The sequence below is a fragment of the Columba livia genome, chromosome 4 (genome assembly GCF_036013475.1).
Source record: "Columba livia isolate bColLiv1 breed racing homer chromosome 4, bColLiv1.pat.W.v2, whole genome shotgun sequence".
NCBI classification, from domain to species: Eukaryota; Metazoa; Chordata; class Aves; order Columbiformes; family Columbidae; genus Columba; species Columba livia.
Window position 1 is genome coordinate 37,738,250 of NC_088605.1, and position 16,523 is coordinate 37,754,772.

At 39.4% G+C, this 16,523-nt stretch overlaps 2 protein-coding genes across 8 annotated transcripts in view; one reads left to right on the plus strand and one right to left on the minus strand.

Moving 5' to 3' along the window:
- Window positions 1-762: 762 nt before the first annotated feature.
- SPCS3 (signal peptidase complex subunit 3) lies at window positions 763-8,702 on the minus strand. The gene is made up of 5 exons (XM_065061321.1): window positions 8,149-8,702; window positions 5,872-5,947; window positions 3,205-3,279; window positions 1,661-1,776; window positions 763-1,215 (listed from the first exon to the last, which is right to left on the minus strand). The coding sequence occupies exons 1-5, from the start codon at window positions 8,700-8,702 to the stop codon at window positions 1,083-1,085; spliced, it is 954 nt and encodes a 317-aa protein (XP_064917393.1). The 3' UTR covers window positions 763-1,082.
- ASB5 (ankyrin repeat and SOCS box containing 5) overlaps window positions 8,016-16,523 on the plus strand; it is a 40,762-nt gene continuing 32,254 nt past the window's right edge. The window contains exons 1-3 of one of the 7 annotated variants that reach the window (XM_065061316.1): window positions 8,626-8,764; window positions 10,429-10,559; window positions 11,021-11,136. Coding sequence is in view for 3 of the 7 variants with exons in the window: in XM_065061319.1 (XP_064917391.1) it covers window positions 11,109-11,136 (28 nt within the window). In the remaining 4 variants the exon portion in view is untranslated. Of the gene's footprint in view, window positions 8,224-8,580; window positions 8,765-10,426; window positions 10,560-11,020; window positions 11,137-16,523 lie in introns of those variants that run through there. The other 6 variants (XM_065061319.1, XM_065061317.1, XM_021284211.2 and 3 more) reach the window with 6 other exon arrangements.

A 16,523-nucleotide genomic window follows, 5' to 3' on the forward strand; every position in this document is an offset into this window, starting at 1 on the left:
GCCAGAAGGCAATCCTGATGCCTGTTTCCTCTTTCTGTCCTTCCAACTATGACAAACATTTGCAGCTGCAACCGAGTGAAGGACACGAAGAGCATGACATGCAGCCCCCCAGAGTCTACTTCTTCAGCAGAGGTGCTGCCTGGAACTACTACACACTTACTACCTTTTCCAGGTTGATGCAGATCAGGAAGACTTGCAGATAAGACTCGTGTCCATATTGCAGCTGGTAAATCTGCCTACATTTCTCTATGTCCCCATGGGAAATCCTCTATTTCTTAAGATGTTTCTCCTGTTTTGAAGAACATCTGTCCCATTCCTTGCTATGGAAAGGCCTCCTCTGGAACAAGTGTGTTCATTCTTCCTGCTGAGCACATCCCAATAGAAGTGGTTGCTTTGTAAGCAGACTTTTACTTTTCTTACTGACTTACACCCAATACACTGAAAAAGATTTCTTTTTATTCTTCCAGTTAGCTGCATCATAAGCAGTTATTAAAATGTTTTATAATACAGAATTGCATGTGGGCTGCACCACTGGCACTCAAAACAAGATCTAAAATAACTATCAAAGTAGCTGATAGCAGCCTTAGAAAGGACCAAGCTTACCTCACTGTAACATGATAAGCAGGCATTTAGCAAAATGCTGTAAAACTGAATAGTCATTTCCTTCACACACTCACAGAAACTGATTCCAGAAGATATATTTGAGTTCTACACAAATTTAATAAGTATCACAGTACCAAAAAAAAAAACACAGTAAGACTATTTTCTCATTTAAAAATGTTTATTTAAAAGAAAAGGAGATCTATACCCAGATCGTCAGGAGAAAAAAACAAAACCAAACTCCTCAGTTTTCCCCCCTGCAATTTACCTTTCCCTTAAGTTTCAGCCTCAATGATTAAAAAAACAAACAAAAAACAAAACCATCACCCTAAACTTTCATTTCCTTTTCCTATGCTGTTAGACCTGAGGAAATCAAGTACCTTTCACTGAAGGGTTGCATGGGATGTGAGAAGAACCCACAATAAAATTTATTCACAATATACAGGTATAAAAATATCTTGCTTCGGATTCAGTATTATAAGTTAATAACTTTTTGGTGTTTCATAGGTATCTGGGAAAGGTACAGACACATGTCCTGATCCTGTTACAAGAGGTAGAATGCCAGCATTTGGTACAACATTCCAGGAGAGAGTCAAAGTAATGTTCCTGTTTCCCCTGCAAAAAACAATAAAGACTATCAGCACAAATACTCAAGTTAACCAATGTAATTAATAATAAATATTAAATAAATTAGGATAAAAATTGTTTTCCTGATCCAGAAGTATTTTCAGATAAGACTTATTTTTTTTTCTACTGTTACCTAACTTTGCAGTTGAATGCATCACAGAACAAATTCTATACAGACAAAAATAATGGAAACAGAAACCCAGAAGCCTATTACTTGTATTAGCAGTGCATCTTCTAATCTACAGAAGAACCAGGATATCTTGTATCCCAAAGTCATCTTCTAACAATCAAACTACAAAGATGCAACAGACTGACAGAGTATCAGATAGAATGTAAGTACTTTATCACAGCAATAAACATACATATAAAATGCCAAGTATGCAACTAAAAAGAAGGCACCATTAATAAGAATAATACAAAAGGATTTACTTACTTCAGACCATTTCCATCATCAAAGAAAAAGTACTTTGTCTTCATGTCTTTTAACAACAGTCTTGGGTTATCTCCTCTCAACATGATCTTGTCCCAAAGGACCACCTGGTTTAGAGCCTAAAAATACAATTGTAATTAAGTCAGCAAGGTACCTTGCAAGACCATATTCAGTCACTGGAATTTTGTATCATTATTCATCTAAAAACCCTGAAGTATAAGTACATGCCTGCAATCCACAACTCATTTAACAAAACCATACTTTGCAGGGAGGGAAACTAGTACTACTACACACAGAAAAGTGGCACAGAATAAACAGTAACAACATTTCAGTAAAACAAGTGAAAGCCGTTTTTTAAAAAGTCATAAGCTTTCAAAGACTTAAAAAGTATGATGGGTTTTCCTTTCGAATTGCAAAGGTAAGTCACTTTTAAAAGCAGTATTTAGACTTTGTTTCAAATAAAGAACTTAAATTGAGCTATCATGACCCTGTCTAGGTATTTAACATTTTTTCAGCTTCAGTGGAAAAAAAAATCTCTACTTGAATTGCAAGTGTCACCCCAAAAATTATATGCACAATTCAAAAGATGGATCCTAAATTCTTAAGTATTTGAAACTTTATACTGTTCTTTTAAGTAGTAAGGTCCTAAACAGTCTTATTTAGTACCTTATAGAACAATTTAGAGAATAATTTCTCAGTTTTTGTGAGAACTAGTGATCTATGTGAAAAAAACCCTAAAAGGTAAAACAAGACAGTGAAGTCCCAGGCCCTAATCAAGAACCCTAAAAACCATGCAGTAGATACTTTATAAGTGCTGTTGGACATTGTGTAACTGATATTTAAAAACCCCAGCAAAATAGTTTTCTGCAGCACGTTAAGAAAAAACTCCAAGCCTTCACTATATCCTTCCACTATGACCATAGTAGCTTAAACTAGAATTCAGTGGTACCATGACAGCATGGTGTTTCATTATTTCCATAAGCTGTTCCACACAGCTCCTAACAGACCAGTGAAAAAAGCCTTCAGCTATCCAAAGTGAAATATCAGCAGCAACCAATTTAAAGAAGGCAGCAAGGCCAATCACTTTGAGAAGTATGACAAGATAACATAAATGCATTATGGGGCTACAGCAACTGCTACAGGCAAACACTTCTGTTATCTATGAACAAAAGATCAACCACACCTTGCCAGACCAAAAGCCACTATATCTTGTTTCTAACAGCAGTCAACTGCAGAACGCTAGGGAAAAGTAAAACAGACTGAGCAAACAGGTGAAAACACTATTTTACATACCACTATTGTACACGAAAAACAAGGCATGTGTTACTTTTCTCCCACTCTACTGGGCACATATTAAGATTCCCCAAAGTGAACATCCCACCCTGCAGTTAAACTGTCACGAAAATAACAACCATGAAGGCCAGTAAAAACAGTCCAGGATAGTAGGAAATGCTGGTGCCCAAACTGTTCCCAGCAGAACTTCAGAATGTTAAGAATAGCTGCAGAACAAAATGGGTAATTGCTTCAACTTTCTTTTTGATACTTACATTCTTTCTCGTTGAGTATTCTGCAGTCAAATATAGAAACAATTGTTTAACATTCCAGTCAAATATACTCTGCAGATGTATGTGAGTTAAGAAAAATACCATACTGTACTTACATAACCTCATTTTATTTTTACTAGATCTAAATAGACTATGATAATTACAGTGAGATCTTATATTTCAACATACCTCATCTTATTTACAAAACTGGACTTCCAGGAGTTCTAACATAGATTTTAATCATATTGAAGCAACAGGTTTTTAGTTGGTGTGTATGGGTGGTTTTTTTTTTGTTTACTTATTTACAAAATCTAACAGCTATTTCCTCCATTGATTTAAGAGTTCTATATTTGACAATGCCAGCTAGTAACCACAACCTGCTGCTAGGCAATCTATTATAAAACCTTCAACATAAAAAGCAAGACAGAATTCTTCAGTAAATATCTTCAAAGCAATTATTTATACTATCAAAGAATCTGGTTTCCAACTGTGGATTGAGATACAATAGCATTAAACAATATATAAATACAAAATTGGCAGAGTGTAGAGTTCAAAGAGCCTGCGACACCCACATTAGAGAAGTTAGCAGGTGGGAAGTATTTCATACTGGAAGTGACACCAGGCATTAGCAGATTTAATTACCTGCTGACTACAAAGAAAATCAGCTTATTAGACTGGAACAAAACTGCTCAGATTTTTGATCAACACTAAAGCACTGATGACTGCCATTTGAGACTGTCAGTATAATAAAGCTAATATTCTAAATACTTGTCTGTTGTTTATTTAGCAATAAAATACATCATGTGTGACTGCTAAGGAAAAGACCTTTTAACTCACAATAAAGATCAGTTGTAACCTGTTATGTTACAGTTCTCTTTTTTATTCTACTTGCCACTATCTCAAAAAATAAAGAGATTCCGCAACCAGATTAAAATTTGTTCTATGTTGTTCCACTCATCCCAAGACCGAATCATGTTTTTAAGCCTCTAATTCAAAGGTCAAGTAAGGAGCAATTTAAATAATTAACTGCTGTTGCTGCAAGAATAGCTGGAGCTATTTTACTTGAACATTTTTCGTCATCTAACTCAAAACAAGATTCGGAAGATCTCCTTTGTGGGATTTCTTCATGCTTGATAAAGTTAGCCATGAATTAAGTAAGCTAAAAGGAGTTCTTAAACTGTCTCCTTCCCTTTCCCTAGCTGCTTTTTCTAACTGTCATTTTATTTTATCTTCGTAGGACTAACTTGTTTTTCCCCATCAGTTAAGAGAGCCTATGTACCAGTACCTCTTTACAAATTCTGTCAAAAAACCCTACTGGAAAGTTGTATTTTATAGCTCTACACACTGCAAGACTTACACCAGGCATGAAAGATTAAGTCAGTTCGCATTAAAAAAATAACAAAAAAACAAACCAACAAAAACCCCAAAAAACCCTCCTCCTACTATTAAAAGTCGCTACAACATAAAATCTTTATGTCCACATACTGTGAACTAATCCTCACATAACGATATTTCTTTTGGAGGTCCTGTCCTGCCTCGCTCTACTTCTATTCTCACTCTATACGCACTGTATACAGTTCAACTCATCTACTTACAGAATTTTAGTCTCTGGTTTTAATATGTAAAAAAAGCATTTCAGAGGTAAAACTCAGACTTTGGAGTTTACCTCTCCTGCCTCCAGCTGATAAAAATAATCCCTCTTATCCTGTTCAACACACACCTGCAAAAACCTGATTAACATGTTTATCCAGTGTTCACATGCATTCAAGATTTGCATTTTGTTCTGTTTGCTTACACAATGTAGTATTCTCCAAAACAGGGAAACCAAAAAGCAGAGGTAATCTATGTCTTGCCTAACAGAGTGACAAAAAACAGGAGTCAGAAAAATCTCAGGAATCTCAGCCCAGCTGCAAAGCAAGGCAAAGTGTAATCACCTGAGGTAAAGCATGCTGCCTCGTATTTGGTATCAACTTTTGTAGAAAAACACTGAATATTTTGCATTTCAACACCCTAAACCGTAAGAATTATTCCCTTTTATTGTCTGAAAAACAACGCAGAACAAAATGAAACAAAAACATTCACACCAATCCTCTTTCCCCAATAAAAGCTAGACTAACAGGGAAGCAGAGAAATACAAAAGTAAAGTTTCAAAAAGATAACAGCAAATAGAAAAATGCCAAAAAGTAATGTGATAAATTTTGTGGTAGCTCATATGCTTCCCAAAGAATTTCATACTATTCAGTGTTGAAGATTCAACAGTTGAACATCTAAACAAGTAAAGGATCACAATGTCTTTTTATTTTTAAAGGAAGACAGGTACTTCTACGACCTATTATGTCAACAGAATTTTGAAAGTCTCACAACAAAGTGAGTTTGAAAGGTGCCAAGAGTTTCCAGATTTAGTATGACAATCGAAATAGTATGTTATATAAACTCTGTAATTAATTTCAACTTGTTCTATGTCATCTACTAGAGACAGAATAGCTATTCCTAGTTTTATTTTACTGCTCTATGTAAAATACTACTTTTCACTGTTTTAAATTTAGATTTGAAAGATAAATTCCTACTTATTCTCAAGTCCTGAGTATCTGAAGATTATAAGGTAACAAAAATAGATGTCAAGATGCTGTTATTTCACAATGCTTGCAAACCATTTTTCTCATTAAGGATATCTGCAGTAATGTCAAATGTGATGAATCCCAGATCACTTCTCTCTCTAGGTCCAGTGAAATCTTCTACATTTTTTCTAAGACAAAACAAAACACAAGATTATCCTTTCTCATTTTTTCTCTCATGCATTACATAAGTTATTATTCTTAATACGTATTTCTGCCATCCATTTTCTGTACTTTCTTTGAAATACTTTTGGCTAAAATATAAAAAAACATTACAAAATAAAACATGACTTCCAGAAACTATGGAGCCCTAGTTCCAAATGACAGGCCTTGCCACCACAGTAGTCGAAGTTATACAAAAATCTGTAACTATCCGGAAACAAACTGCACTACATTTCTCTTCAGTAAAATATGTATCAGCCATCCCCAAATATATAGCTGCCTGGAACACCAAAGGCACAGCTGTCTGCTAGCAACCATTTTCAATATTATTTTTCAACTTTCCATTAAAAACAAACAAACAAAAAAAGCTTCTAATGCTCAGTCTCCAACCATTCTGATAAAACAGAGTTTAAGTTTGTGGTTCACACAACTTACAAGATTTCTCCCTGGAATGTATTTAAGTAGCAGTATAAAGAAAATGCTTGTTTTCTTCTATATATGGAAAACCATATTATTTTGGAAGACTTTATTACACATCCATATTTGGAGGAATGGCTGACATAGCCACACTTACACCATATTAGAAAATAACACAGATACAGCAGACATTTTCATACGCTTATCAATTTACCAAACTCTCCCACTACAAAAAAGAATACCATAAACAAGTTAGCAATCAGCTAGGAACCTTAATTTTCAGGTAACCAAAAAAATTATCAGCTTCTTAGTTATGTTTATTCCAGTTTGAAAATTAGTCTATTAAAATATAATTTCATTAAAACTAAGCTTGGTAATCTCAAAGAAATAAAACCCATATTTTTAAGTACAATCCCTTATCGAGTACTTCATTTCTGAATCACTGTCAATCTGGTGTACTAACAGGCCTTAAGCCTTGGGTCTGCAGAACTTCTCAGAACTTCCAGAGATGCAATTAAGGTATGACACCTCTCATTAATACCAGACACGTGCATCACTGAAGGGACTGGCAGTACAAATTTCATCATAATTAGGCCTTAGTATGCTACCTCATATATGTCAAGCTCATCTGAACAATCTAAAATATGCTTTTACGCCACTTCAATGCTGTTTGAAATCCTCAATCTAGTGTAAATAGGTTTATTTTCCCCAAGGTATGAAAGCGATGGCAGTTCCTACTCTTCATTTGCACTCATCTTCCCTTTCAAATGCTGCTGCCAGCCATCCGCTCCTGTCCCTTATCCCAGGGTGGCCTCAAAGCCCCATGAGATGCTTTATTTAACTAATGTGGCCAAAACCAAACCAAACTCATCAGTGAGTTCAAGTAAAACATCCTATGAGCCTCATTCCCCCGTGCAACTCTGATAAAGCACCATGTAGATTGGAGCAAACACCTCCACTTTCTGGTGCTGCTCAACTGCTTGTGAAACTACAGGGCTCCACATCCTATGTACTTGACAGTTTCCCTTTTTTTTTTCTGGGGGGGGGTGGGAGAAACCCAAAGCCACAACAAAACTGGAAAAAGGTTCCCCTGGCACAAGTTGGCGTCAGTGCACTGTGAGTGGGCAACACTCTCTTCCTGTGGCATTATGTATTGCACACCTGGTGCGTTTCACAGGAAGGTTAGCCTCCTCAGTCTACTGCCACAGGCCTCAAAAAAACCTAAGAAAAATATGTTACCAGTGAAAAAGTTTAAGGGAACTACTAATCAAAAAAAAGTTACTAGAGAGATAAAGCGTGCTCATTTAGGTCCTTGCATGCCCAAAACTGCGAAAAGCAGTTCGCTCGGCTCCCTTATAAGTCGCTATCCCGTTACGCAGAACGCACCCAGCGTTTGCAATCCAGCCCGCCCCAACTCACCGGCCGGACAGCAGCACGGAACCGCCCCACACCGGCGGCGCCGCCCCAGCTCCCGCCCGGCCGGGCCGCCAGGCGGCGGAACGCCGTCGTGGGGCTCCCTCATTGGCCCAGGCGTGCAGCGGGCAGGAAGCGGAGCCGCGGCGGCCCTGGCCGGTGCAGCCGCCGGAACGGCAGCGGCGCGGCCTCGCGCGCCCCTGCGCCCGCCCGCAGCCGGGCGTTGCCGGCCCCTCGCGCGCCCCGGCCGTTACCCGCCGCGCAGCTGCTCCCCGGCGGGCAGCCACTGCCCGGCCCGGCCCTCCTCCGCCACTCCCTCCCCTCTCCCGCCCGCACTCACATCGATACCCGGGAGACGGTGATGCCGACGGGCACGCTGCGTTCCTTGAAGGCGGTGGTGATGAAGCAGCCGAAGGTGAGCGCCGCCATCACGCTCAAACAGAAGGCGAAGAGCGAATTAGCCCGAGACAGGACCGTGTTCATCTCCCCGCTCCGCCGGCCGGCCCGCCCGCCGCGCCGTGCACGCTGCAGCCGCTGCTCGGAGAGGTGGGGGGCGGCGGCTCCGAGGGGCCCGGTGGCACTGGGACGCGGCAGGAAGCGGGCGGCGGAGGAAGGGGCGCGCGCACGGGCGGCGGGGAGGGGGCGTGGCCTCTCCGAGAGCCCACCCAGCCGAGGCGGGGCCCACGCCCCTCCCACACCGCGGCTGTGTCGGCGCTTCCGCCAGGAGTTGGGCGGTGCCGCGGCGTCCCTCGCGGCCTCGACGTGGGGGGGGCGGAACTGACAGCCCAGTTCCTTCCCGGGGGTTCCCCTGCAGGCCCCCGTGTCTGCTCCTACGGGCCAGGCGCTAGCTTTGCGCCGCGATGCGTTTTGAGACCCGCACCCTCTCCGGCACATGCCAAACCTGGGAGTCTGGAAAAAGAAACATGGCGTGCCCCTGTGGCTGTCGCTTATCAAAGGTGACTGACTTTCATAAAACAGCCTATGCGGTGTTTCTTCTGCGTCCGTCTGGTTTATAGGACAAAAAAAAACCAACCTGCAGACATGACGTGCCCGCTCGGTTGTGTCCTGTTCAGCTAGGGGTGGCTCGTCTGTCCCGTGTGTGGCTGTCGGATGGTCCCAGGTGCCCACTCACAGCCGTGACCCTGCAGAGCAGCGTGGGGTGAAGGCACACCTGTGCCCTTGGGAACGCCCTCCGACAGAGGGCTGCTTGGGGTTGCTGTGTGGGATTCTCACCATCACTACTAGCTGGAGATATTCTTGTCCTAGTTCCTTCATAACTTAAGGGGAAAAAAGAGTTTTTAAGCATTAGGGTGTTTTTTTGTGAATTGTTTGCCAACTGTTATGTTTCTAAGGCATTCCTTTTTAAAGGGAAGTTGATATTTGCAGCTGTTGTGGGTTTTCATGTTTATATAATAAAATGTAAATAACATTTGAAATCAGGGCTTGTTTTTTTTTCACTTGATGTCTGTATCTGCTTTCACTGGTATGGTGCCTTGACATTCACTACCTTGTTTCCTGTAGGATGTTCATTTCCACTTTATTACAAACATATTCAGCATTTGAATTGTCTTGTCTAGAAACTTCATTTAGTAACTGGGCTTGGACCTATTGGAGAGGGTCCAGAGGAGGCCATAAAAATGATCAGAGGACTGTAACACCTCTCCTATGAGGACAGGCTGAGAGAGTTGGGGTTGTTCAGCCTGGAGAAGAGAAGGCTCCAGGGAGACCTTATTACAGCCTTTCAGTACATAAAAAGGGGCCTTATAAGAAAGATGGGGACAGACTTTCTAGCAGGGCCTGTTGCAGTAGGACAATGGGTAATGGTTTTAAACTAAAGAAGAAGAGATTCAGACTAGACATGAGGCAGAATTTTTTCACAATGAGGGTGGTGAAACACTGGCACAGGTTGCCCAGAGAAGTGATAGATGCCCCATCCCTGGAGACATTCAAGGCCAGGCTGGATGAGCTTTGAGCAACCTGATCTGGTTGAAAATGTCCCTCCTCATTGCAGGGGGGTTGGACTAGATGACCTTTGAAGGTCCCTTCCAGTCCAAACTGTTCTGTGTCATTGGAATCCTTTTTCTTTACCAGATGGCTCAGTGATCCCACACAGTTTGCAGGATGGGTCAGTCTTTCATCTTACTCCTCTGAGTTGGTCGAAATTTCACTTCAAATTAATGCTAGTGAAGCTTAGCTTATGTGGTGTGGTGGTTTCTAACTCCTGTTCTTTGGCCCCTGCTTGGCACCCATTCCTGCTCCCTGGACCAGCAACATTATGAGTCTGGGAACTAGGGGGAGAGAGAGTTTCTACAATGTGGTGGGTGGTAGGGGTGTGTGTTTGTTTGTTTGTTTTTTAAATATATTTCACTGTATTAAGCACTTTAGGCCTGATTAACATCGATTTCTCAGGATGGGCAGCAGGTGTCAGCAGTAGCTCAATTGTATTTAACTTCCTCGTGTTATCATGTCTTTTTAAGACAAGTGAATAAATATGGCTGTTGCTCATGTAGTTTGGGATTTATTTTAGTAGAGCCCTTAAATAAATATCACTTAAAAGCACATTATGCAGGGGAAGACAGATGATATAGTTTATTCAAGGGCTGATCCATTAATGTTTCAGAACAAAGGAACCTTTTGTGTCTTTTTAATCACTGAAATCTTGCAAAATTAAAAGAGGACAAAAATATTGATGTGAAGGAGCCCATTGTGAAGGAAGAAGGGAAGAAGGTTATTCACAATAGCTGTTTGCTGGTAAGTTCCAAATTGTTCTGTGGAAAACATATGTTCTTATTTAAAGAATAGTGGTATAATATTCATGTCAGAAGTCACTGTCAGCTAAGTAAGTTGTGTTAGTTTGAATGGAGCAAATCTTATAATAATGAAAACAAATTTATAGAATCTTGGGGAGACAGAAATGTTTGGGAGGCCATTTCCAAGATGCAGTGGTGAAAGCTATTCAGGATACCTGAGCAGCATAGTCAGGTCCGGACCAGCGGAGCGCCTAAGCCATGGCAGTGCTCAGGCTGGTTCTTATTTTAAGAAAATTTGTAATTTTTCATTACAAACTATTTGAACAAAAGACAGAGATGGGATTGGGACCAGGTCTGAAACGTAGAATTCTCCCTTCTTCTGTATTTCCCTAGAATTATCTGACTTTGGAAGTGTGTTCTTATGCACTCTTTGATCAATTAATCATATGTTCTTTTTTATAGTGTCGGCACTTCAACAGGATTGATGCCAGTCAGCAGCTGATGATTAGAGTAGTCTTCTGAGAGCGAGCAACATTTCTTTCTTTGGTTGATGTATTTCTACTCTGAAGTTCAAGCTGGTAAGTGATTCCTTTAATCATCTATGAACAAAATGGCAAGTGTTGACATTGACCATCCACAGAGATTGCCGTGAGTTGTTTGTTTTCCCACTGAAGGTAGATTGGTTCTAAGATTGGTTCTAACATGATACACATACATAGGAGCCTCGAGGTGGCTGAGCTGACAGTTTGGGGTGTATGGCTTGTGAATTCAAGGTGAAGGGGGGCTGTTAACTTCAGCTGAGGTGGTAGCACCTTCATTCTTCTTGGAGCTTAAGCTTCTAACAAAATTTACAGGTGAAAGTTTAAGTGCCTGTGGCATCTTTGGTTCCTAGCTAGTTAGATGAGGACTGTATAGATAATTTTTCTTTTTTTTTTTTTTTTACTCTAGAACCTTGTCTGTACTTCCTAAATTTTACCATAAATGTCTAAATCCTTTATTGAATTTGTCTTTTATTAATTATTGAAATGTTAACTCTTTAAGAGACAGTAGCAACACACAGCCTTTTAGGCAGCTCTGGGTATTCAGATGAAGATAAATGTGACCATATGCAACTTGGAGAATATTTGTCTCTATTGGAAGAGACCCTTTTCAGTTAGCACTTCTTCTGGGTGGGCTATTTTTACAACTTGTGGAAAGGCTGTGGCTAAGAGAAGTAGACTTTCTGAACTGCACTGAAGGGGTTTTGCTTCTAATCTTCTTCTCACCTCCGTTTATTTGCTTTGGATCTACAAAGTATGGAGAATAAGAAGATAAGCAAACAGGAATTTTCACTTTCTTCTGTATTCTTATTGCTAGTCCTCCAGTAAGAAAAACTCAGGGAGTTTTAAATTTCTGATTTTGGAATGAACTTGATCTTTTACGACAGTGTTTCATTTAGCAGCATAAGAAGGCTGCATCGGAGATGGAACCAAGTATTCTTGGCCCCCAAACCAACTCTAAGTATGTTTTGGAGCCAACACAGTTCATTTTTGGCTCCTGGCAGATTTTCTATTGCCCATTCCATGGCATATGAAGCCATGTTAGGTGAAGTCCTCTCATACATCACTGGTATAGCTGGAGCTTTCGCACTTGATTGTGCTTTGCATTCTGTGGCAAGAAGCCTGTGTGCTAGGGATCCACCTCATTCCCCAAGTCAGCTGCAAGTTCTTCCTCACAAAGTATTTTTATGTCTCTTGTAAAAGCACCAAGCAGACACTGTCATGCCTCGGCTTGAGGAAAAGAATGTTTTGTTAGCTCTGTCATGATGATATCACTTAACTGATGCCAATTTTAGTGGATGCAAAAACCTTTCTGATATGATTACCAGCCATGAGAGTCCACATACAGTGACATCTGCTTGCAGAATAATTTAACTCTGATACCTACCAAGTGATGAGACTGACTTTGTAATTTTCTTTTACTAATACCATTCATAGGCACCAAAATATACTTTACCCATAAAGGTGACAAATAAAACCACTTTTACTTAGTCTAGAAGAAAATCTGGAAAAACTTTCTTGAAAGGGGGTATAAAGTTAAAGGAAACAGGGAATTCCACTGTTTTTAGAAACAGTTTCTAATAACCATTTAACCAAATTGTTTTTTCTTTAAAAAAAATAAAAGACAGACTATAATGTGGAATAAAATCAGTTTTGAAAGAAATTCAAATTGGTGACAGAAAACATTCACAACTCAGAGATATTATTTCAAGGAAACATTTCACTTTAGACTAATTGACAATCATCCCATCTTGATGACATAAATTAAAGGCCTTACACATAAGTAAAAAATTGCCATGGATCCAAAATAGTGTCATAAATTCATGTATTAATTCAAACAGCTGAAGAGGTCTGTCCATGTTTCAGAATGGCAGACAAGTATTAGTTACAGGTGCAAATCTGGTCTTTTGAAAACTGTTAGTTGAAACAAACTTTCTGTCAAGTTCATTTCTCATGTACTCTCCGTGTATGTGATGAAAACCAAATCTGCACATCATGGCTTTTCTGGTATTTATTTGTTTATTTATAGACAGTTATTTAATAAGAAAATATGACATTTTTGCAGTGCATTAAAGAAAAGATTAAGTGTAAAAACTGCAGAAATACCAGGTTCGGTTACATTAATTTAGATTAATAAGGTGTTTTCACCACCTACTAGAGAAATGAGAAATTGCAAAGATACTTCTGTCAAGCAAGTTCAAATATCAAAATCATAGTAGCTGTAGTACCACATACCTAAGGAAGAGGGTGAGTTAGTTGCTTAAGAAGGAACATGTGAAGTTCTAGATGTGGTCGGTGATGAAAACGTTTGGACCCAAGAAATGAACTATACAAAGGGAAGGAGATGCAAAATAAGGAGGCTCTTCAAAGTTTCACTGATACAGCCATATCAGTATATTGAGCCATCAAAAATTACAGCTAAATATCTGTATTAAGAGGCAGCTTGTATGTGCATTTTGACATTACTCTTCCCTCATAATTTGCTACAACTTTTTAACAGGAGGTTACTATCTCTGTAGTAGAATGGGTGGTAGAGGGAGTGTTTTTTTCAATGTGAAGTCCAGCAGGTCAAACTCATTAATGGTTTAAATTACCAGATTTTGAACTAAAGTGGCTGAATACCCATGCACATTCCTTTCTGCTGATTTCTGGGAAGGAGAAGAAGGGTCAGGAACCTTTAGCTGAGGAATGTAATGGGCAGCTGGGGGTGGTAACTTTTTGAACTCCTGGGGGGCAAGACTTGCTAGAGTTTGTCTGTCAGCAGGCAGTGTGTGCCTGCTGTCTGACACGTTTCTGGTTTTAGTAATGTCTCCAAGTACGCACATGACGTATTTTGGAATCGTCTTCTATAATACTCTTAATGACTGGGTTGTATTAGGTATCCAAAGGGACTGCAATAAATACTATAGGACAAATTTATTATGTTTCTTAGCATGACTTAGGTTGAATTTACTTGTAAGCAGGTCAGTTATACCTGCTTCCCTTCTGTACAGAACTTTACTGTCAGTGGTTATTAGATGGACAGGTTAAGCAGATCAAGCGTGCTCATATGATAATGTTGCTGATAGCAGGGATTGTTTGATGTTAAACTTGTAGTTGAAATGGAATCTATCACCATTGTGCGAAGCAGCTATCCAGTGGCTGTATAACAAAGTGATATAGCTTTAATATTTCTGGGTGTTCTTTTAAAGAACTGAGAAAGTTAGAAAACTGGCATTTCATAATCACTTAAATATCTGAGTTACTTTTTATACTTTTAAGTACGTGTTATAGAGAATGCCCGATATGTCTGGAGATACTGATTGATATTTAAGTCCTTGACCAGTAATTCCATTCTCTGGAAATCCAGATATACAAGTCTGTATATTAGAACTGTGTTCTAAGATAGGAGTGGTATTTTCAACAAACAGAAAATACAAAACACCTTAATAAAACCAATTTAAATTAATTAAAAGTTAGCAGTAGAATTAGCAAACTCTTCATGATGTTACAAACGAAGGGTTGCATCATTCATGTACCAGAAGAATTTGATTTGTATAGAACCTAAACTATATCAGAGCACTGATCTTAATACAGTGGAGGAAAAAAAAGTACTGTTGTATCCAGCCAAAAGCATTAACTTGGACTTTCTGGACCAGTTTGAAAACTGATGGAAATAATGTGCTACACCAAAATACAGAGAGAAACTACATATGTAACAAAATTTTTATAAGATAAATACTTGTGTGTTAAAGCTTTCTAAATGAACTGTAGTGTTTCATAGTGTTAGAAGAGTAATCATGTCAAAATACAGAGCTGCTCAGTAGTGTCAAAAGTCAAAGCATGATTACTAAGAGGAGGAGGGTGACATGGTTTACAACAGTTATTCTCATTTTCCTTGTTACTGGAGCATGTCCAAAGAAGGGCAACAAAGCTGGTGACGGATCTGGAGCACAAGTCTTATGAGTGGAATCTGAGGGATCTGAGGCTGTGTAGCCTGGAGAAAAGGAGGCTGAGGGGATACCTTATTGCTGTCTACAGCTACCTGAAAGGAGTTTGCAGCGACGTGGGTGTTGGTCTCTTCTCCCAAGTAGCAAGCAATAGGATGAGAGGAAATGGCCATGAGTTGCGCCAGGGGAAGTTTAGATTGGATATTAGGAAAAATAGCTTCACTGAAGGGGTTGTCAGGCATTGGAACAGGCTGCCCAGGGAAGTGGTTGGGCCACCATCCCTGGAGGTGTTTAAAAGATGCGTAGATGAGGTTCTTAGGGACATGGTCTAGTGGTGGACTTGGCAGTGTCAGGTTAATGGTTGGACTTGATGATCTTAACAGTCTTTTGCAACCTAAATGATCCTGTGATTCTATGACACTTGAGATGTCATTGCATTGCATTTTGAAAGAGATTTTTAGTTGAAGTCTTTAGCTGGGTGATCAGGAGACTAGCACAAATTATGAGAACTGCAGAAAACTGAATGAAACATGACTTTGGATATCAGTTATAACTCCATGCTGCTTTGTTTGTGTAGATTCTGGATAGACATGGCATTAAGGTACTTCAGGAAGAAAAGCTGCAAAAAGGAGACATAGGCCTTTCATTTGCGTATTTAACAGTGTTGTGTTTGCTTCAATTGGCAACACAACTTTTGGGTTTTTGTTCTGAGAATGTGGCTTTGACATGTGGTTGCATAAGCCTGTAGAATTTTTAAGGACAGTAGCAGGGTGCAGTGAAAAAGCAATTTAGATCTGAACCAAGCCTGGTCATTTCTGGACCAAAGTTTGTGTTCTCTCACTTTTCTTCTTTTCATTCCCCTAAAACAGTAGCACAAGGTCTGTACTTTTGCCATGTCTTCTCTTCATATTTTGCAAAGAAAGAGTAGTGTCTGGGTTGTGCTAATGGGCTTGAGTTCCTGTTTGGAAAAGGACTCAGCAGCTTTTGAATGTCTTCCAGTCACTCCAGTTTCTTAATTTCTTGTAGCTATGAGGTAAATATGATTTGTTTCTTTTACTATGCCTAAGCATAAATGCATAATATTCTTAACTTATGAAGGATATTATTGAAAAGAATATTTAATATTTTTTGAAGATTGTTTTATGGCATGTCTGTCTTTTTTTGACTAACCTTCGACGTTAACATAAGGTAACATTTTGCATAACAATGTATGTGAGCAAATGCATTTTAAAATAGTTGCTCTGTGTCTAGATTTATTCAGTTCAAATGTTTTGAACAGGAAATAGCAGAAAAAATAAATTAATATATGTAAAAGAGAAAATGACATAACATTCATTAACTTCAGATGAGTCAAATAAAATCTTAAGTACTGAGGATTAGCATCTCATGTACCTACCAAAATACAAGTCAGCAGGTCACTAAGTGGCTCATTTTTCATGCTGAATTAAGACATTGTCTTTTTAGTAGTTCAGGCTTCTCAGCATTTTTGAGTCCTTC